Source organism: Delphinus delphis, chromosome 10 (genome assembly GCF_949987515.2).
Source record: "Delphinus delphis chromosome 10, mDelDel1.2, whole genome shotgun sequence".
In the NCBI taxonomy this organism is placed as follows: domain Eukaryota; kingdom Metazoa; phylum Chordata; class Mammalia; order Artiodactyla; family Delphinidae; genus Delphinus; species Delphinus delphis.
In genome coordinates, this window is record NC_082692.2 from 84,736,580 (window position 1) to 84,760,397 (window position 23,818).

General features: G+C 41.3%; 1 protein-coding gene across 12 annotated transcripts in view; it reads right to left on the reverse strand.

Moving 5' to 3' along the window:
• The window catches only part of FOXP1 (forkhead box P1), a 595,507-nt gene that overhangs the window by 209,584 nt on the left and 362,105 nt on the right, over positions 1 to 23,818 (reverse strand). For all 12 annotated transcript variants that reach the window (XM_060022897.1, XM_060022898.1, XM_060022901.1 and 9 more), the window contains one exon: positions 21,072 to 21,256. In XM_060022897.1, coding sequence (XP_059878880.1) covers positions 21,072 to 21,245 — 174 coding nt within the window. In that variant the 5' untranslated portion in view covers positions 21,246 to 21,256. The remainder of the gene's footprint in view (positions 1 to 21,071; positions 21,257 to 23,818) is intronic.

Here is a 23,818-nt window from a genome sequence, read left to right on the forward strand (position 1 = left end):
CAGCTACAAGGTGGCAAGACATGGACTAAATTCTATGAGTTTTGCATCCCGATTCATGGACTGGATCTGTCTTCAAAACGAGGATCTCCTCTAACTTCCTGCTTCCTTTTCGATTCACTGTTGGCATTTTAAAGGACATCCTTTGCTTGGAATTTCACGTTTTAAAGGTCTGGAGTGCCTATTGATGATTTGTTCAGTACTACACTTTCCAAAAATCACCAAAAAACCAAATATCTAAAATAGAGCATGATTTCTAATTTAATCAGAAACTAAAGAGAAAATACACAGCATGAAATTTTAGAAGCAAAAGGAACCTTTGAAATGAAGTAGTTTCCAGAGGCTCAAAGAGTTAGTGACTTGCTACAAGTCAGAGTGAGTTATAGCAGCAAAACTCAAACCCAACCTGGCTGATACCATGCCCCCCCATCAATGTTCTTGGACCACATTTGCAGAGTCCTTGCAGTTTCCAAACTTGAAAGGTCACTTCTTTCTTCCTTTTGATCCAGGGTCGCTTTTTTTTTCTCTCACAGAAGGAGTTTCTCAGCTATTGCCTAAGAACATGAGTCAATATCCCTGAAGATTCCCAAAAATTTGACATGGTTTGATAGGAATAATCAGCCAGGAAGACATTTCAGCTTCACTCTCTTAACCCCAAAGTCTCCATCCTTGCTTCTCTTCACCCCCACCATCCAACCAATCTGACCCCATTTACAAAGTTTCCAGAATGAAAAGTGTCCTCAAAGAAAAAAAGTTTGTTTTGTTTTTTGTTTGTTTGTTTTTCTTTTGCCCAGCATAAAAACACTGCAAGCATAAAAGGGATAGAACGATTTTTTGATGCAACGTACTGTTATCTTATTAGTAAAACTATACATTCCACACACCAGACAAGGACAAAGCCTGATTCAAAGTCAAGGTGTTACACATTCGAGGTAGAAAACAAAAGGTCAAAGGAGAGTTGGGGTGCGGGTGGTAATAGGCCAGTTCATGAAGACTATGAAAGTCTTGGAAGGAATTACAGAGGTTACCTCTGGCAAGTCTGATAACAGTGAGACGGAGAGGAGGGCTGAAGTCATCCTACGAGGGATTGCTGGCATATTCTGGGAAGTCTTAATTTCTTTCCCAATAGCCTTTAAGAAAATGTGGGCTTGCAGTAACCAGGATAACCACAGTGAATGAGGCTTTAAGGAATGCAAATTGGGAAACAAACTGTGGTGGGAAGGATGGAGCTGGGAAGTTTTGTTATTATTTTTAAAGAAGAAAGTAAAAAAGCGAAAAGTCATCAATCTTAAGGCATGGTGTGACTAGCAGAGGAACTTCACCACCTGCTGCCCCGAAACAATTTCCTTGAGCCACTACCTATGAATCCTTTAGGGCAGGGGTCAGCAAACTACTGCCCCAGGGGCCAAATCCAGCCTGCTACGTGTTTCCGTAAATAAAGTTTTATTGGAACACAGTGATGCCCATTTATGTACTATCTATGGCTGCTTTTACACAGAGCATTTGTGACAGAGACAGAAGAGTCCACAAAGCCAAAAATGGTTCACAATTTAAAGTAAATTTAAAAATTTGCTGATCCCTGCTCTGGAAGTATTACAGTGAAGAAAAATACCCACTTCCCAATAATCGATAACAAAAATTTAAAAAGCGATGTACAGGTACACACATACACACAGCCACACAGATAAACCCTATATATCGAACTTAGTTCTTAATGGTGTTGGTAACCACAGGAATGAACTTTCTGATTTTATCCATCCTGACAGATCGTAGAAGGGCCCACATCCTACCCCAGAAGACTGTTTCCAAACACACCGGGGCATCCATGCAAAAGTTAATCAAAGGACAAAGCCTTCATTTTGTCTGAGCTTAGTTTCTTTATCCATAAAATGTGAGGCTGGATCATCTAAGGAATTTAAAAAATTCTATAACCCTACAGAGAAAGAAAAAGAAGAGAAGCGATCGCATGCATCTATATATTGGGGGTCAGGAGTGGAGATGGGGAAGGAGAATTGAGGATACAGGAGGTAATAGGTACAATCAAGCGGGAATAGATAAATGTGTGTGCAAGGGACGAAATGAAGTTCTTCTATCATTCCTATGGGAGGGACAGGTTTTTTTAAAATTTATTTTAAAATTTTTTAAAATATTTTAAAATTTTTTAAAATTTATTTTTGGCTACATTAGGTCTTCATTGCTGCACGTGGACTTTCTCTAGTTGCGGCGAGCGGGGGATACTCTTCGTTGGGGTGTGCGGGCTTCTCATTGTGGTGGCTTCTCTTGTGGAGCACAGGCTCTAGGCACACGGGCTTCAGCAGTTGTGGCACGTGGGCTCAGTAGTTGTGGTTCACGGGCTCTAGAGTGCTGGCTCAGTAGCTGTGGCGCATGGGCTTAGTTGCTCTGCAGCATGTGGCATCTTCCCAGACCAGGGACCGAACCCGTGTCCCCTGCATTGGCAGGCGGATTCTTAACCACTGTGCCACCAGGGAAGTCCCAGAACGGACAGATTCTAAAAGACCTTGGCACCCGTAGCTAGGGGTAGAAGGAATGACCTACTCAAATGTAATAAAGAATTGTTAGGAGAGATCAAAGTTCTGTGAAACCTTCTGGAGAAGAATGCTGAGGTTGTAAGGAGAGTGGGCAGGTTGGGACCTACCCTGGACTTTCAAAGCAGCTTGAGGTGCCAACATGCACATGTTCCACCCAGACATGTGCATTTTTTTCAGCTCCTGGTACTTGGAACTGAAATAGCCTGGCTTTCTTCTCTAGCCCACCAAGCACGTCTCTTTTTTGGCAATGACAACACAGATGTGGCCGTGGTGACACCTTCGAGGAACTGAGGTTCCCTGCCTCTCAAACGGCGATGCAAAAGTGGGAGATTTTCAAATTCCGACTTTTCTTCGAAGAAAAACGCTTTCCAGCCTACTCCACAGTTCTTGCCAAAAGCAGACCTGCCGGTTTGTTTTTAAAGGTGAGAGAGAGATAAAGATAGACTTAAAAAGATCTGCTGCAGCCTGGTGTCTGGGCGTTTGTGTTGAGCCAGAACACTGACCAGCTATCACGTGAGCTGGATGAATGGTTAAAGCAAAGGACTGGACGCCATCAGCCGACTTTGAGAAGTATGCCTTGAAAGTGAAGATGATTTCCCAAACAGGAAACAAACACATGCTAGGCTGCCAGGGAAATGTACATAGTTTGACTTGTAGGTTATGAATCTTTAAAACTCCCACCGTAAGTCCCAGCAGGCATCCTTCGTGAGTGCTATCTTTTATTTATCATGCTAAGCCATTTTTTTTGTTGTTGACTACAGCGGTGTTGGATGCGGGCAAAGCACGGGCCACAGAAACATTAATACAAAATACTGCTTGGGGAGCAAAGGACATTGTGTCCACAGGGCTAGTCACTCTTAAAGCAAAATAATCCACTCTTCCAGATATGAAGACGACGAAAATGACTGTGGTGACTTCCAAAGGACTAACGCGTTCACCAGTGAAGCTGCATGAGCAATTTTCTCCAGAAACACAGGGTACCAGAAATATTTTTATTCAAATCCATTTTTGTTGCTTGGGGAAAGGGTTTGAGACTGTTACATAATACTAAGAAAACACAGAAGGTATTTCCCCAGCCCTGTCAGTCAGTGACAGCTGTTTGGGGCACCTGGAGAAAGTTTGCAGTTTTAAGTCTTCTGTTTCCATGGACCCAAACACAAGAGAAAGAAAGGGAAACTTGTCCAACCCCAAATGGTTGCTTTTAAGTTGTCTATAAAATAGCTATTGCAGCCACAGCAGCTTATAGCTTACTACGCGCAGACTTATTAATCCAGCCAGATTTCCCATTGCTTAAGAGCCAACACTTCCATCCCCCTGACTAGCTAAAGAGACAGCCATCCGACAAGTTGCCATGTTGGAGGTATGGTCCCGAGCTTTCAGAACACGCACACTTGAGCTTTATTTCCTCCAGCACGCTGTAAACATCACCACCAGCGCTGCTGAATTTCTGTCGTTTCTGGAGGAAAACAAAGGCCTTCCAATTGAAGTGTTTGGGAAACAGAGAGAATCACGCTCATTTCTGCCCGGGTGTACCAGGCTTGGGTGTTCATTATAAGGATGCAGCAACAGGTGTGAAGCAGGACTCTCCCTTGGAAATGGAAAGAAATGAACCCAGGCTGCAAGATGCTTAAAAGTGGGCATGTTTGCTAAAAATAAGGGCTCAACATAAAAATAAGCAAGGGAGGAAATGGAAAAGCTTCTGTCTATGGGAATATCTGGTATTTTCCTACAGGACTTTTAGCAAGAAAAGATGGGATGAAGCGAAAGAGTTCTGAATGAGACAACCTTTTAGGGTACTCACAATGGGAAGGAGGCCAAGGAAAGTGGGAGAAATCCCTGCAGCCTGGCCTGATCGTCACTACAAGAAACACAACCAGAGGAGACCGCGGGCTGGGATGAAGGGTTCAGGCTGTGGGCTCGGGCAGATGTGGGTTAGAAGCTGGGCTGGTCCAGTTATAAGCAGTGTGAACTTGGGCAGCTAATCTTTCCGTGATGAATAGGAATTTTAAGAGTACTTAGTTCACAGGGTGCATGTGAGAACAAACTGTACTGATATATGTGGGAGTACCAAGCCCAAGTCCGGAAGAAAGGCACTTTCAATAAATTTGCTGTTAATAATACTACTACTTCTAATACCATTACTATTGGTGATATTAGTAATTTCAAACGTATAAAAATCTGTGACAATCGGAATGTTTAAGATTTTGGATCAAATAAAGAAACGCACTCATTTACTGAAAATGGGTAGATTACCTATCATCATCCTGTGTTGTTTCCTCTTCAAAATAATTTGTAAGTAATGTGCCTAAATACGGAATTACTTGACAAAGCTGGGAAAAAGTGAAGGGGGGTAGAGTTAGGAAACTAGCTAGAATTAATTAGGCCTGAAACTATGAAATTTGAAACTAAGAACACACATTTTCCCCTACAGCTATAAATACAAAATACTAAAACATGAAAAAGTAAACTACCATGTAAGAGAATTAACCCTAACCATTCCCACTGGTAAACAAATGATTGCTAGATGGTTTTTTTAATCTATATAGTTCTATGGTGGGAATGGGAAATGAATACGTAAAAATGTGAAGGCATGGTTAAAAAAAAACAGAACAGCTACAGAATATCTACCAAAATGTCAACAGTTGTTATCTCTGTAAAATGAGATTGCAGGAGATATGATTTCTTTTGTCTCTGCTTTCTTAGCTACATCTTCTAATTTTTCTCCAATGAACATGTAAAGTAATTGTGCAGTAGAAAACGAAAAATTATTTGCTATTCAGTTTTCAATTGAAAACATCTGAATGACACCCAAGCCTCACACAGAGCTGGCCCTGAGGATTTCACTCCTGGCTTTGGCACATGCGGGTATTTTGCAGGCACTAGTGGCATTAAGTGCCTGTCTAGGTACCTCTTCCAGCACATTCCGTGGCCATCTTCTAATTGTGCCACAGTCTCTTTGCCAATATTTTATAGTAGTTACCCAAAATGCACCAGTGGCTAGTTATAGCCACACACTGGTGGACCTTCTAAAACTCTAGCTTTAAAACTTTTTTTAATCAACTTTTTTTTTTTTTTCCTGTTTCTAATTTTTTCAGAAACTTCCCAGCCTTCCACAAATCAAGTCAGGCCACAAGAATCAAATACTATCTCAGACTGGAACCTAAACAGGGGACTTGCCAGACAACAGCCTAGGGAAGCTATTGGTTATGTGTAGCGTGTAATTATTTGCTGTCCTGGTTCTAGGTACTAATCCCATGGAAATTACAGAGGGAGGGCAGCATGGAGCATTGAGACATAAAAAATCATTGCCATGTGTAAAAACTTAGATGTTAAAAAAGAAAATGCAGGCACAAGAATTTAGCCAGAAAAAAAAAAAATAGACATGCCAATAAAAAAGCTGCTTCTTAAAATCTGGCTGGCAGCGTCCTTCCCCTCCCCAATGGATACTCTTAGTAAAGAAAACATGGTAGATTTTTTTTCTCCCTTGCCTGTATTTGATTTCCAATTAAAAGTAAATATAAACTGAAACACCACCTGGATTTTAGCAAAATCCAATCCCCGCCCTCCCCCCTCCTCCTTTTTCTTAAAAGAAGAACCTGGGCTTACATATACAAACATTTTGCTAAATGACCCGTGGCAAATTGCGTAATGCCAGTAAAAGTTGTGTTTTTTAAGTTATGAGCCCCAAAGATTTTATCTGAAATAAAACCCTGATTCAATTCAGATTCTGGAGGCAAACGGTGTCCCCTTAACTCTGCCTGTAAATTTAAAACATTTGTGTGAGGGGCCCCTTCAGTCATGTTGCTAGCAGGTATGGAGGAGAAATTCTGTATTTATTAGGATGTGTGTTTTCTTTTCTAGAACGGTAAACTGGGGGCACTAACTGCCTACAGGAACTGATTCTCTGCAGTCTTCACGTAGTGCTCGGTTTCTAAAGGAAGAGTTCTGGTTGTCCAACAGGCCTGTGTGCTTCTTTCAATCAATCGTCTCAGTGAGGGAAGACACAAGAATTCCCCTATTCACAGAGGAGGGTTCCCTTGGAGGTCTCCAGCTTGACCGTCTACAATGTTCTAAGGTGATTGGATTTGAATATGAAGTGGCTGGAGTAGCCTAAAGAGTGGAACAGTCTGGGGGCTTCCCTGGTGGCGCAGTGGTTGAGAATCTGCCTGCCAATGCAGGGGACACGGGTTCGAGCCCTGGTCTGGGAAGATCCCACATGCCGCGGAGCAGCTAAGCCCGTGAGCCACAACTACTGAGCCTGCGCGTCTGGAGCCTGTGCTCCGCAACAAGAGAGGCCGCGATAGTGAGAGGCCAGCGCACCGCGATGAAGAGTGGCCCCCGCTTGCTGCAACTAGAGAAAGCCCTCGCACAGAAACGAAGACCTAACACAGCCATACATACGTAAATAAATAAATAAATAAATAAATAAATAAATAAATAAATAAAATATTAAAAAAGAAAAGAATGGAACAGTCTGGAGAAGCAACTTGGATCCCCCCGACCTCTATCTCTGGGTCCCTAGGATGTCAGGCAAGCCTTTACCGTGTCCTCAAAAGGCACTGAACAAGGACAATAATGGTGTTGTGAGCACATTTTAAAGGGCTAACTACCGTGCCAGGGCCTTTATGTATATTATTATTCAGTGTATTCGTCACATAAACCCTCTCTACAAGTTATTTCTATTGCCCCATTTTACAGATGAGAAAAGTGAGGCTCAGAGAGACTGGCATAACTCGCTCAACTTCCCGCATTCAGTAAGTGCTGGAGCTGGGTTTTAAACCGTTGTCAGTAGGATTCCAAAATGTCTCGAATGAAATGTTCCTCCTACCTTTTCTAGTTCCCTAGGGCGGTGAAATAAATTTCAAGTGGAAACAGCACACATTGGGTAAGCAACTAGGTATATTTGTATATGATTGTCGCTACAATACGGGACAAAGTCCAAACAAACAAGGAAGGAACTTTGAATAGGGGAGCAGTGGAGAAATCTAAGTGCATTTTTTTTTTCATCTATACTCTTTCGATTGACAACAGACTGACTTTTGTCACACGTTGATGGTGGTATACAAGGATGGCTAGTGGCTGTCAATTTTGTTGGCGGAAGCACTAGAAGTTGGTGGAGAGATAGCACTAGGGAGAAGACGTGTCGCTGAAACCACAAACGTGTCATGGGAGAAAATCTTGTAACTACAAAAATGTATCCCTTGAATTCTGTACAAATTTTTTTTTAAATATAAATATGTATAAGATATACGTATATATTTTATTTATATTATTTTATAAATTTATATTAAATTTGTATTATATTTATATAAAATACTATATAAATACATTGCATAAAATACATATAAATCTTGCTCAAGGGACAGGTATTCTCTGCCATTTCTATACGCTCATAAAAGTTTCCAAACAGTGTGAATGTGCGTTACATAATAATAACTTTTAAATTATAAAGGCAATAAATATCACTGCAGAAATTTTAGAATATACAGAAAAATGAAAACTATACAAAATAAAGTACAATCCCATAATTTGAGGACACGGGGAGTGGGAAGGGTAAGCTGGGACGAAGTGAGAGAGTGGCATGGACATATATACACTACCAAACATAAAATAGATAGCTAGTGGGAAGCAGCCGCATAGCACAGGGAGATCAGCTTGGTGCTTTGTGACCATCTAGAGGGGTGGGATAGGGAGGGGGGGATAGGGAGGGAGAAGCAAGAGGGAGGGGATATGAGGGTATATGTATATGTATAGCTGATTCACTTTGTTATAAATCAGAAACTAACACATCACTGTAAAGCAATTATACTACAATAAAGATGTTAAAAAAAAAGAAAAAGTACAATCCCATAAACATACAAAAACTATTGGTAACTTTTTTTAATAGGCTTTTTCAGTTTTTTTCTCCCACCAACTACTGTACTATAATTTTTTAAGTTAAAAATGTTTATAATTGATAAAGTTATTAAATATTCCACAAGTGTGTGTCTTAATGGGTACTTATTACTTCTAACTTATGTATAACCATTTATTTAACCTTTCTTCTAATGTCAGTGATTTAGGGTATTTTTAATTTTTCGTATCATAAATACTACCATATCATAAATACTACCATAATGAACATCTTCAGGTATATATCTTTCCGTTTGCTTCACATTATTTCTGTAGGTTAAATTCCTAATGATGATGATGATGGTGATGATGGTGCTAAAGATAAGAATACCAGCAGCTAACATTTACAGACCCATATACTCAGAATATTAAACGCTGATATCATCCCCATGTGATGGATGTGTAAACTGAGGCACAGAGAAATTAACTGACTTGTGCAATCACCAAACTAGTAAGTGGCAGTGCAGAGTCATGACTCAGGCCAAACAAGCTGGCTCCATCATTTATGCCTTTAGATGCTCTGCCGTTTCCAGTGGTTATCAAGTGTGCCCTAGCCAGCAGCAGAGAATGGGTTAGAAGCACCAGAAATGCAAATTCTTGGGCCCCATCCCAGATCTACAGAATAAAGTACTCTGAGGGTGGGTCCTGCAATCTGCTTTAAGACGTCGTCCTCTAAATGATTCCCATACCTATAAAAAGTTTGAGAACCGCTGCTGAATGCTATACAACTGCTCAGTAAAAGCGTTACCCTGAATCAAAGGGTGTGACTGTTCTAAGCCTCCTGCTACACAACGCCAAACAGCCCCCAGAATGGGCTACACAAGTTTATATTAGCCACATAAGGGGGTGCCAGGGCTGTACGCATCATTTACTGTAATCTTTGCTAATGTGGTCAAAGATCTTCCAACTAGTATATAGTGTTCTTCAGTTAGAAAAGTTCAAGAGTATGTAAACCTGGTGGACGCCTATGAATAAACATAAAATGACTCTCAGGACCTGTGCAGAGTGCTTTATATGACCTTATTTTCCAAAGTTTCCTTCAGAGCTGGCATTGATAGTGCTACATTTAAGATATCCAAGAACTAATTCCAGGGACACATTGGTAAGCATTTAGAGCCAAAAGAGGAAACCTTTTCCAAATTAGAGATAGGTTACTAATACACTTAACATTAATTAAACATAGAAAAATCTGGAAACATTTGTCAAAACACTGAACCAGCTAGCAAATCTAATTAACATGCAGTATGGGCGGTAGAGTGTTTTAATTGGGGGCGGGATGCACATGAAACTGTAATTGCAAAATTACACAAACACACACGTATACACACACTTTTCATAGTGAAAGGTGCTCAGGTTTCATCAGATTCACAAAGGAGGGACCTTAAAGAGGTGAACAGTATAAGAATCATGGAATTAAAGATATGACCTAGGGCAGAGAAACCCACCCACCTGGAAGAGTAAAGAGATTTTTCACTAATTGGGAAATACTGCAGAAGGATAAGTCACCCGATAACAAACTTAAAAATAGAAACAAACGAGAAGGTAAGAAAAGAAAGAAGAAAGGCAGACGGGAGAAAGCACCAGGCCAATGTATTTTCTAGGAAAGACTGTCAGTTCATTAAAATCGCTGGATTGAGTAAAGAGCTTCAAATTTGACAACTATTTTAAAATAAGGTACTATGGTTTCAGTTGTCCTAGCTATATGATGAATAGAGGTGAATGAGCTAAAATTCAATATAAAAGTATATGAAATACGGACACCACCAATCAAATGACCAGCCTTGTCGGCTCTCATCTAATCTCTGGAAATCATACACTCAACTCAGGCAATGGTCTGTGTAAACAGATAGGCCCCGGACCATTTCCTGGAGACCAATCAACTCAGATGCTGGCATCCAGCATAAAATGACCTCTACTTACCATATGCCTCCAGGCCTTCCACAATAGAAAACCACCCTTGCTTCTCACCAAATTAAAAATGACAAAATGGCAAAGATACACCTCTTGGCCACTTAGTATCTAAGTCATAAGCCAAATCCACATAGCTCAGTATATACCTTCTATTCATCATCTCCTGATTGAAAGGGTTAAACTAAATCATCTGGTGTGCACATAGTGAGTTACCGTTTCCTCAGTTTTATCAGTGTCTTCAAAAATTCCACCAGTACAGACACAAATAAACTCTTCCTCTCCGGGTTACTGAAGATTTATTGCTTAAATCACGTACGTGTCGATTAATCAATTGCATCTCTTCCACAGCTTACCTTCATGTGCTTTGAAATTGTTACTAGTATTTAATGTACATGTTTATGTCTTGTTCTAGTCCAATTAGTTCATGAACTTTATGAATGCAGGGAGATATTCAGGACATTTCTTTGCATCTTCTAGCCAACCAAGAGACTGCGAATATAAGATATGCTACTTTTTAATGCGAATTTTCTTTGGTAGGAGAACACGGCCAAAGATGTCTGCTCTTCGAGTGACTCCCTCAGTGTCCCACCCTCCATTTTCTTAGTAGGCTGGCTGATTATTCTTCTAACCACCAACTGTGCCAAAACTTTTCATTTGTAAGATGTATACAGGATTAGAGGATTAGAAAGCAACCCTGCAGGTATGATGACAACTACCCGTTAATTTACCATTTTAGAAAACGCAAAAGAAGTCTTAAAGTATGAGATATATACATATATATGGATACTTTAGAAAAAAAGGAGGGAACGATCCTTCGGTTTTGTTACTTGACAGTAAGTGGAGAAGGTTCTGAAAGGCAAATCTTGCCACGTCTGCCATTCACTAATCCAGGGGGGTCAACAAACTTTTTCCGTAAAGGACCAGGTAGTAAGTATTTTAGGTTTTGTGAGCCACACGTTCTCTGTTGCAACAACCCCCCTCTGCTGTGGTAGGGAGAAAGCAGCTGTAGACCAGAGAAAAAAGGGGCATGGCTGTATTCCAACAGAATCTTTATTTCGAAGAATAGGTGGCAGGCCAGATTTGGCCTCTGCCTTAGTTCCCCGACCCGCAGTATGGTCTGCAGGTTCAAGACAGTGCTTTGTACCTAGAACTTACCCAAAAAAGGTAATGGGTAATGAATGGCTGAGACAGGTTTAAAATAATTCCAGAACGCAATCTTGACAATTATCATTGTGAATCACTACATTACAGGATATCATCTTGACAATCATAACGGGGAATATCGCATACCCAGTTTATGCAGGATGCTTTCTTTCCCTCTTACAGCATATTAATGGTACAGTAAGCCTGTACATAAATGCCCATAACATATCCGTAGAATACACGGCACAAACTTTGTGTTTGTAAGACAAGTGTAAATCTAACGAAATAAATCAGCAGATCATGATCAAAATGCACGTTGCCAAGGCATTTTCACTTAGTACCTTGGCATGTTGAATTTCTATTGCGTGGAAATGGAAATATCATCACGAGGAGGGAAAAAAAATGAGGCAAGTTAAGCAATATTATCACAGTATTATTTATCATACACATTAGGACCAAAAATAGTCAGGAAAGAATGAGCATTATGTCATTCTCTCCCAGTCTTTAACCTTGAAAAGGGTGCTGAGTTCTTAGAGAGGATAACAGGAGTCAATACAAGAGGCTATAAAGATGGAACGACTTCTTACCGTGCAACCTTGAAAAATTAACACAATCATTACAACAATAAAAGGCTACTTTTGCCCTGTTCTAGGATGTTACGTCTTATTTTATTGAATTTTTCCAAAACTCTTTCTTCCTTTGGCTCTGAGAGGCCCAGCTCTGCTGTTGAGAAGCAAAAGACATTTTACGCACAATTTTCCCTCCACACTAGAAAGAGGTATACTGTGCCCTTCAGTGAACATAAAATTGATATTATCATCTCTTAGTTTATATCTCACTACTTAACCTTCAGATTAAAAGTTATTGGATTTGAATGACTAAGACATCATGTCACCTTCCCTTCAATGTGGAGAGAGGGGTGTTGGGGGTGAGGGAAGGTACAGTGATAAAAACGCCGATTTCAGAACAGCTGACACTTGCCTCTCTTGACAAGCGACATGATTCTGACAATTACTTATGGTTGCGTGGATGAGAAAGGGTGTAATAAACAGTCTACTTTAGGAAACTCTGCGGAAGATGAATCTGCGTCAGGAAGTTCATTTTATTTTGGGTACAGTCTCAAAGGCACAGTCTAAAAATGGGCCTACAGAGTTAATTCGGGGAGAACCTTAGGGTTACCAACTTCACAAAATAAAAAATCCTATCGCCTCCGAAGTCAGTATTTGCACTGTCAGTTTATATAGAAGATACTGGAAAATACTCTCTCGAGAAGGATTAAAGAGAACAGAGCTTCCTTCCCTCCACCCACCTCTACGCAGGGCTCAACTTCAACTCACAAACAAGCCCTGCTCTCCCTCACCAGTTGAATCTATACCTCCTAAATAGGTCTTCCAATAGCACCAACTGTTTAATAATTACACATTGTGTTTTTCCAACAAAGGAAACACAACAGGCACTCCCTTCACCTTAAAAAAACAAATTCATCTAAGAAACCTGTGTCAATATGAGACACTTTATCAAAGATCTAACTTGGTAGTTTTGTTCTCGAAGAGAGATAAGCGCATTCCCTGATCAATAGGAACACAAGCAGTTTATCAGCACTTCCCATGTGACTTTTGGAAGATATACTCATTAGTAACTGGCAGAGGCTAAAGGGAAAATATTCGATAATTTTAATCTGAATAAACACATACAATCAAAGTAGCGAGTTTGAGTGACATAGGAGGGTGTCTTTTTTTTAAACAGCCTTGAAACAAAAGCGGGACTTTTCCAAAATAAATCCACCCTTTATTTACAAATTATGTTTGTGCCTTCTTTATCATATCATAATAACCGATTAGTAACCGGTAGAAAGGAGCTTGGCTTCTCCTCCCGCTGCCCTTCTCTCTTTGTTTCACGGTGCACTGTTTTGCCCGTCATTCAGACTGGAAATCTTGAATCACCCCTCATAACTCCCACTTCTTGATGCCCCCGCATCTCCTATTCCAAAAGGCAGTGTCGATTTGCCAACATGCCCTTGAAATGCTTGCTCGTGACCCAGGCCTTCCTTTCTCTTTCTGTTTCATTCATTCACAGAGGCTAAGAACTACTCTCCGCCAGGTACTGTGCTCTGTGCTGAGGAATGAATATCAGGGGATGAGAAAGGCCTATCCCTGCGCTTATGGGGCTGACAGCTGACCAAGGGCTTCCAAGGCAGGAGGAGAAATGCAGGGAACAAGGCAGGGTCAACAACACGGTACCCTCAATGACAGAAGGCCTGGGTTGGTGTCCCACTGCTAAATCCAGGACCAAGTGCAATGGCCTCAGAACTACGATTAATCTCTCCAGATCTCTTTCCTTCCAAGCCAGGCCGGGTCCAACCTTCTTTTTTACCTTCAGTCTACCACCTCTTGGATGGCCTTTCTTTTCAGCTTGGAAACCTCCCCCTGGCTTAGGAACTCAAGCCTCCCACAAACTGACCTCAGTTCAGCTTCTCCTCACCTTCCCACCCCTCCAGGCTTTCTTTTCAGGCTCCAGCCAAAGAGACCCTCAAGTGATGCTCCCATACTTTCCCAGCACCTCACATAGCAATGTGGTCCCCGCATTTCATCACACATAGGCGTGACACCATAAAGACGAAATGAAAATAGGCAAACAAATGAATTAATGAATTTCAAGAAACTGCAAGCTAAGAAACAAAGTTAAGACGTGTTTTGCAGTCCATTTAGCAGCCGCCTTGAACCAAAGCTGAGGCCAGGCCAGTACGTGAAACTCTCTTCACCACATTTTCGTGTGAGAGAGGGGGGAAGAAAAAATACAGTTGTATTTCCACAAACCAAATCAAACACAGTATTCAGCACAGGGTCTCTGGAATGGTACAAGTTAACACTTCATGATTACAATAGATGTGAGTTCAAAGACCAAGTGATGAAAAGAAACTTTCTAATATGGGGTTCAGTTCCCTACATAAACTTCCTTCTCTCCTGCTTCATCCACCACTTGCATTTATATTGCTATTCTACTTTGTCATAAAAGCAGTCACCTTGTAACCCTTTTTATCAAACAATCTGTACGCTACCTAAAAGAACGCTAGACTCCATCGGGCGGGCTATAGGTTTACATTACACAAACACACCAATTCTGCCTGTTCAGCACTGGTTGTCAATAAAGGCAGGCACTTGCAAAACAGCAAAGTAGGTTGCCTGCCTTCAGAGAACAGATAGGAGCCTGCCAGTTGTGCAAAACAAACTCTTTGCAATCACCCAAGCTACTCTGTCAACAAATTACCATTAAAGTCATCCCTCCTGAAAGTTCAAAAAGATTTCTGATTAGACAAGAGATAGGGAGCATTTTTTTCTTTACTATTATTCTTAGCTCACAGGTCAGGGCTGAAAATTACCTTCCCAAAGGAGCAATGCCTTGCGAGTGAAGGTACACTTCACTCACGGTGAAATGCAGCATCCGGGTTTCTAGGACTACACTCTCTTATGTACTCGACTCTTTTTTTTTCTGGGCCATCTTAATTTTCAGTGAGAGAGATGAATGACACACAACTGTTCAGAAATCAGAACTTGAAAGAATTTCATACAAGGCTCACATCCCGGGTTCCATAAATCTTTGACAACAATATTTGGATGGAAGGCAGACCTAAACAACAGAGTAGAGAACTAAATTTAGCATTCAGGGGGAAAGATGCCTTTTCCAGAAATAGCTACAAAAGGAATTGAGAAAAAGCACAAGTCCGTTATTGCTGTGGCTGCTTTTTCTTTATTTGTAGGAATTATCTGAATTCCTGTCTGTTCCGTTTCAATTTGTTTGATTTTCGCTAACATGTTGGTGGCATTGATTCCTACAAAATATTTTTGACCATCAATATCGTCTATAGTATTTGAACTCTACCTTGTATCCCAGAAGAGGCTATCTGAGCAGAGTAATTCCTTTAACTTTTTTTAATTTTATGATCGAAAACTATAGCTTGGTCTTTATCTATGAGTGAAGGAAGGCGCTGGCCCCTATCACAGTCCCCAGCCCCATGAGGGCACCTAATAAAGATGAATAATCTCTTCTTCTTCTGTACTTTCTTCTGAAAGCTTCCCTCTTAGGATACAAAGATGCTGAACATCTTTACCCTTCCAGTGGCGTCCAGAGACCCTCCCTTTCAGACACAGTCCCTGGCTGCTACAATGGGAATTTGAGGGGATTCCCTACAGAGTTCATAAGGAACCTTTTTCAAAGAAAAAGAGAATGGTAAGGCTGAACTGGCCACTGACGCCTCATCTTTGCACCTACAGATACATACCTAATCACCTGGGCTTCCCTCTGTAGAAGCGTAAACAAGCAAAGGATGGCCTCTGGAATTTAACACGGTCCCCCACAGAAAGATGGGGGAGAATGAGAAACAAAGGGAGGGCCCCTATCATACAACCGTACTGCCCATCCAAACACTGACAGCTATTTCTTCCAGGCACTGTTTTCTACAGAGGCACTTAAAACTTGACATGTTGGTAGGACATTCTCCCTGTTCTGTTCGATATCCACTAGTAACTAGTAACTTCAGCCGATGCAGCGGACACGGGTTCGTGTCCCGGTCCGGGAAGATCCCACGTGCCGCGGAGTGGCTGGGCCCGTAAGCCATGGCCACTGGGCCTGCGTGTCCAGAGCCTGTGCTCCGCAACGGAAGGGGCCGCAACGGTGAGAGGCCCGCGTATCGCAAAAAAAAAAAAAACAAACAAAAAAAAACTAAAGGAAGGGATTCATTCTGCCATTCTGACAACGAAGAGAAGAATTTCTGAGTGTCTCTGGTCCTGTGTAATGACTCATCTTTTACCTCCTTCAATGGCTCATTGGCAAAATTCAACCCAGCGGATCCCCCTCCTTCTCGTGCATGATTTTGCAGAAGCTCCCTATCCTTTCTATTTCTCGTACCTCCTTAATAGTCATTGACTGTTTTTTTTTCTTTTAAATTATTAACATGAAACATGTACGTCTTTTGGGCTAGAAGGTCCAACACCTTAAACCAAATGTCAAAGAAGCAATAATGAAGTAAACACATCACTTGTCCACACTCTCCAAATAATATATCTTTGAATTCCATATTTAGTTTATTGTTTTTAAATGTTCTTCTCACAAGACTACTTCTAAACTGCCCTTCTCACATAAAATGACAGCCACACCTCAACACTCTAGCAAGCAACGCTCTCCCTACACGGATCTGCAGACAATAAAAGTGCCAGGTGGTACCAAAAAAAAAAAGAAAAGAAAAAAAGCCCATCATGAAATGGAATGTTGTTAAGAAATAGCTGTTTTATTTAACAGCTATTCATTTTTATTGAATAAACATTTTCTAGTATGCATTCTGTTAATTGACCTGACAGCATATGCTGTATACGGAGAAACTTCTAAACATTATGCTCTATGTAATATGCTTATCTGAAAAAGCTCTCATTTGCAGCAATATGGAAATAAAATCCTGCTTTCTAAAACTCAAGACTTTTAAAATGCATTAATCCACACAGTTTGTGAAATTGCTCTGGACATTTTAAAATCCTTTCTTTAAGAAAGAAAGAAAAAAAAAAAACTTTAGTAATTGGTAATAGTATTTGTTGCTGAGTTTCATAATGGAGTAGTCCATATCCAATACAGAACTTTCACAGACCTAGAAATGGGACGGGGATAATAGGAAATAAAAAGCAGTGATGGTACTGGGTAAAGAATTATTCAATGGCTAAAAAGAAAATGTTCAGAAGCATTATCAAATTATATTATTAGAAAACTATTGTTATAAGAGTTTCATGCCCCAGATACAAGTAGAGTTGAAACATTACAGAGATAATACATTTAGTTTTGAGGAAGGAAGACAGTTTGTGAGTGTGTGGGCGGGCTCCTCCAGCTAATGGTAGCACCTCTCCTTGGCCGATGGCTTCTGAGTGATGATGGCAACTTCCAGAAAAGAATCACCAACTCCACTGCCCAGAGGGTACAAGTCAGCAAAGGTACTGGGTGGGAACTCAGGCTGACTGCCGGGCTATAGGCTCCCTGACTTAGTAGCAATTCACCTCCCAACAATCGTTACCCTTGTAGGAATACTGGCCACAGTTACCAGATCTGCTGATTTTTCAAGAGAAAATGTAAAAGCCAGATTTCTCGCATTTTTCTAAGTGGTCAACATAATACACACACACACACAGACACACACACACAGACACACAGACACACACACACAGACACACACACACAGACACACACACACACACACACACACACACACACACACACACACACACACACACACACACACACACACACACACACACACACACACACACAGAGTCTGTTTGGACCCGATTTAACCAACCTATAGACCAAACCCAGCACAGAAGTCACTCACTTCACAGCGAATCTTCGTGAAAGCCCTCCATCCTGAAAGGACACTTGCTCTCATTCGTAATTATCTTTGGTAATATCGATCAAACACAGAGAGGCTTGCGTTTATGTATTTTAAATCCCGGCACTAGGTAAAAATTCTCCCTATATCGTCAATGATTGTACTGGTGCAACTGGAAAATCCTAGAACATTTCAGTTTCATACACAGCATAATTAACTCATTTTTATACCAAGTCCTTTTAAGCCAGATCTTTTTGTTCCATGGACTTCTAACATATTTTACAGTTCTAATTCTCTTCCACTGTCCTACATTAATCAAAGCTGTAACCCCTGTTGTCTTTGTACTACAGAGTCAGAATGTGCCCCTGGCGAGGAATGGGGGAAAAGTCAACAGGAATTAAATTTCAGTGCAACTGTTTACTCAACTGTGGCCTGCAGTTATTGAAATTTTATCCGTGGTTTTGTGTGACTACCGCAGTAATGAATTCAGCATGGCTGTGATTTTCTCATTGCTGGTATTCTCACTTCAAGTAAAAACCTGTAGAATAAAAATGACGAAAACAACCCACATCCATCACGCTGACATTCGGATTTCTCCGAACTGTTTAATTGTAGCAGTTTTCAGTCTGTTAGAAAACTGATGATGCGAGTCCCGTAAAACTTTTCTCAATCCTGTCGGGGTTTTTTTCTTATTTCATCTACAGATTTTCTTTCCCCCCAACAACCTGTTAAGAGCCTCATCATACACTTAGGGAAGTCACACAGCTGTCAGTATTTTATTTTAAAAGACCAAAAAGGCCTGCCAAGCACAATACGTGGGGTTTTAGCCACAATGATAGACCCAACTGCTTTCTTCCTTCCCAAAACATGTCCTTGGCAATTAGAAATAAAATTGTTATAAAAATATTAAAAGCACTTCGAAGTACAATCAAAAGGTATTGACCTTTATACCAATAACCCATAACAACATAATTTCCAAAGTGGTCACAGCCGAGATAAAGAGGAAAGACATGAATAACTGATTTTGCTACTGATGGTTTTCAAGGAAGATGCTGTTAATATGCATGTATACAACTTTCTTCTGTGAGGTCAACTTGTGGTTGCTGTTCGTGGGGTCAGGCTGTGTGTGTGTGTGTGTGTGTGTGTGTGTGTGTGTGTTGATGGTATAAAAGTTTTTGGCTGGCTTACGACTTTGAGATAGTGGATGATTTTCAGTTTTTCAAATAAAAATCAGAAGAAGTTTATTTTCATTTATCCAATTAACATAATCTAAATACTACTTACTCGGGGTTCATACCACATCAGTCAATAGCCCCACTTCAACCACTCCATAAAGAAACAGTTGACCGGGCTTCCCGGGTGGCGCAGTGGTTGAGAGTCCGCCTGCCGATGCAGGGGACACGGGTTTGTGCCCTGGTCCGGGAAGATCCCACATGCCACGGAGCGGCTGGGCCCGTGAGCCATGGCCGCTGAGCCTGCGCGTCCGGAGCCTGTGCTCCGCAACGGGAGAGGCCACAACAGTGAGAGGCCCACGTACCGCACAAAAAAAAAAAAAGAAAGAAAAAAAAAGAAACAGTTGACCTTGGCTTCTGTATGGTAAGGGCACAGAAAACGGCAAACCAAATTACCAACTCTTTATTCTCAACAGAACCATCAACATCTGAGAATATCAAATGAACAAATACACACACAAACACATGGATACCTTTCTACCATATACTGATAGGTTTTGTCAATAACCGCATTGGGTGGAATTTGGCCATTTGCACTAATGCAAGTGCCCAAAGTTTATACACAACACACATCATAAATCGCAGCTGATGTGATGCCCAGGAAGCAGGCACTATCGGATTTGAGCTGCCACTAAAAGAGAGATTAAATCACTTCAAGTCCTCTGCATTAAGACCTTAGCTTGTCTGTTAGTGTCCCCTTTCTCTCTGTTGTATCTTTCCCCAACAGAGTCCATTGTCTCATGCTGGTTCCACCAACTTCTGATAGACTAACAATCTAATGGCTCCTTATTTGTAAAAAATTCTTAGTAAGGAGAAAATAAGACATGTTTTAGAGCCTGTCAAAGGCTATATCCCTAAAACAAGGAGGGACTGCCTTGCTTCTCTGATATAGATTCCAAGAAAATGGTTTGAGAAAAGGTTTCTGTTTTTCTTTCTCTTCCCTCAACCCCCAGCACAATTTCCGTTTCACTCGAAAGTCCAAAGATGCACCATTCTTTTTACACCTTTTTCCAAATGGCACCATTACTTTGTACTGAATAAATGAATCAAACACTAAAATGTAACAAACATCATCCGTTATCATTAACAAAAACAAACAATATTTCCTAATTACAAGAGAGGCTGGGAAAACAATGCTTATCTTCAAGCAAATGCTATTTACTTATTCGAATCTGCGTCAACACTGGCCACACAATGCCATTTTCTGGGTCACACCCTTTACCATTTGGAAATATTTTACCAGTCACTCCCAGGTACCCACTTAAATGCCTACAAAGGATATAACAGAATGAATACGTCGCAACTTACGTGCATTTTGGGGAGCCACCACTAAGAGAGCGTTTAAAACATTAACAGGATTTAGTCACATACCAACTGCCATATGTATGTAAGAAACAGTTGTAAGTGGCCCATCTCCCGAAATTCCTCCAGGTAGCAGCAAGCACTTTCTTACCCCGATGCCTATGTTATTGATGTCTTGGTATTTACCCAATTCTGCTTGGGTATTTCCATTTATTTCTATTCTCCTAAGTCACCTACTTTCCTCTCTTATAGCCCTCATTTCTCTTTTATCCTTGATCCCTTATTTTGTTTCTCTCATCATAAGGCTTAATAAGTCTATGTATTTCTTTTTTGATTCAAGCACTGGGAACCATTTCTCCAAAGATCTGTTTTATTGCAAGTAGTTAAACTTTAGGCTGACACATTAGAGGCTCAAAGGAAGTGGCCAGAGGTCCACCCAACCTCATTTTCAACCACCATTCCCCAAGACAGAGGGGGCTTCCAAGACTCTACTTCTCAAGCCCTTGGCAGTTCCGTCTCTTAAAGCCAGTCACTGGGGCCCTGCTGCGCTAGTGGCTTCAAAGATGGTGCTTACGGTCAGAGAGCTGGTGAGCACCAGACATTCGCAGCGGTCAAACGTCAGGGTAAGCAGTAGCATCGGCACCCACCGCCCGCCACAGCCCCCGCTCCAGAGCTCAGTACCTGCTGCTGCTGCACGTGGGCCAGATCGGCCGCCCCCACGTCCACGGCCGGCGTCTCCCCGTTGGGCCGCCCTTCCCGGAGGCCGCCGCACTCTAGTAAGTGGTTGCCGCCGCTTGACCCATTCTGGATGGCTGAACCGTTACTTTTCGTCTCAGTCCCAGATTCTTGCATCATGACTCAAAAACCTGGTAGAAGGATTTTGAGGAGGGAGCCGGGGAGAAAGAAAAAAGCAGCTGTTAGCACAGTTGTTGTATATTAGGAGAAGGGCCCTGCCTTCAGTGTTGCCAAAATCTGTAAACAGTTGTCATTTCCTTTCACTCACGTTACCCCTTAGAAATGGTCCAATTGCCTAGTTTTTGAATACGGAACTGTAGAGCACAGGGAACTCTATCACTATTCTCTAACAGCCTAGATGGGAAAAGAATCTGAAAAGGGACAGATGTACGTATATGGATAACTGAACCACTTTGCTGCTGTACACCTGAAACTGACACAACACTGTACATCAACAAGAGTCCAATATAAAATAAAAATTAAATTAAAAACTTGAGAAAAACAAATTCAAGTTTTGTTCTGAGAACTAGTTCTGAGAACTAGTATTGTTCTCTATATGTTATCTTTTTCCCCTTAGAAGAGAACAATTATTTTCAGGTGAACCTAGAATTTATGGTTGAATTTCTGTGATTATATTTGTGATTATTATATATTTTTTTGCTCAAAAACTGGTAAGTCATTCTGTTCAGCGTGTAACGTTACATTTTAGTATGTGCAGGCTCTGTGTTGTGTGTTACACTCTTAGAGAAATATTCTGCAAATTCAGTCTATCAGGAGATGACGCACATTACCAATAGGCTCCCCTGAGGTAATTCGTGCTGAAAACCCTTACACTCAAAACCCAAAAAGCATTTTACTGATTCACACTCCTTGGACTCATTCAGGTATTGAAACTCTTCAAAAGTGGCCTTTCCAATAAGATAGGCCTCTTTGAGGGAGAGGAAAAAAAAACTCCCCACTTTTCAGAAGCTAAACAAATTCAGACTCTTATCTTTGCCTTATGGTTAAAATTCTCCTGAGAAGTCCCATTCAAAGTTAGGTGTTTCTCATACTGGATTCCTAACCTCTAGCTTGGTTTAAGGCCTGAAAGGTCTGGGCCTTCTTATGTTTGTTTTGGAGAAAATGTTGCCTAGGCAGACCGAAGAAAAGTTCTGAATCTGAAAGTACTAAACATCAAATAAAAAAAAAAGAGATATATATAGTAGTCCCCCCTTATCCACAGGGGATACGTTCCAAGATCCCTAGTGGATGCCTACTGAATCCTATATATACTATGGTTTTTCCGATACATACATACCTAAGACAAAGTGTAATTTCTAAATTAGGCATGGTAAGAGACTAACGATAATAACTAACAAGAAAAGAGAACAATTACAACAATTACTATAATGTCAGTTATGTGAATGTGGTCTCTCTCTCTCAAAGTATCTTGCTAGACATATTTAATGCCTTTTCCATCTTAAATAAGCACTTATCACGCACTATGGCCATAACTTTTGCTGCTCGAGGTATGACAGCAAAACGAGCATGAATTTCTTTTTTCTTGATTCGTTCTTCCCATAGATCTTAGCAACTTCACCATGTGATTTTTTTCCTTTTCTTATTACATTGAGAACTTTCACCTTCTCTCTCTCTCTCTCTTTTTTTTTTTTTTTTTTTTGCGGCACGCGGGCCTCCCACTGTTGTGGCCTCTCCCGTTGCGGAGCACAGGCTCCGGACGCGCAGTCTCAGCGGCCATGGCTCACGGGCCCAGCCGCTCCGCGGCACGTGAGATCTTCCCGGACCGGGGCACGAACCCACGTCCCCTGCATCGGCAGGCGAACTCTCAACCACTGCGCCACCAGGGAAGCCCTCACCTTCCCTCTTAAAGGAGGCACTTTATGGCTTCTCCGTGGCACATCCAAATTGCCGGCATCACTCGTCTTGCACTTTGGGGCCATCATTAAGTAAAGCAGACGTTACTACTTTACTTAAGGTGTAATAGGTGAACACAAGCACTGTGATACTAAGACACAACCGAGATGGCGACTAAGTGACCAATGGGTGGGAAACGCTGGACGAAGGGGTGACTCCCAGCGGGTTGGAGCAGGATGGTGAGACTTCATCACGCTGAGAATGGCGTGGAATCTAAAACTTAACAACTGTTTATTTCTGGAACTTTCCATTTAATATTTTTGGATTGAGGGTAACAAACCTCAGAGAGCAAAGCTGTGGATGAGGGAGGACAACTGTAAGTCCAAGGCAAGTCGCTAGAGAATGTGGCCTTTGTGTAAACACATTTCGCACTCCTTGTTGCTCTCTGCGTACAAAACCATTATCCCAAGGAGGCAATTCAGCTCTCAGTAAAGATGCCCAATTATGACGAAAGACAATATTTGCTAATATCAATTGTGACCACCTACTGATCACCAGTGTTGTGGCAGTCCCGGGGATTTATATGTATTCTCCAGTTTAGTTCTCAGGACAATTCCTAGCCCCAGTTTCTACATGATAAAACTAAGGCTCTGTGAAACTTCTTTTATTTTGCCCAGTAAATATCATAGCCACTAGTGGTGGAACCAAGATTTGGACAAATTCAGTCTGATGTGTCTTCTTAAAGTTGAGGTGAGGCGGGGGAAGGCAAACAGTGAAGATGCCAGGGTCACACTTCAAGTAGAGAGGCCAGAAAAAACAACAGTCACTAAAGGAAAATG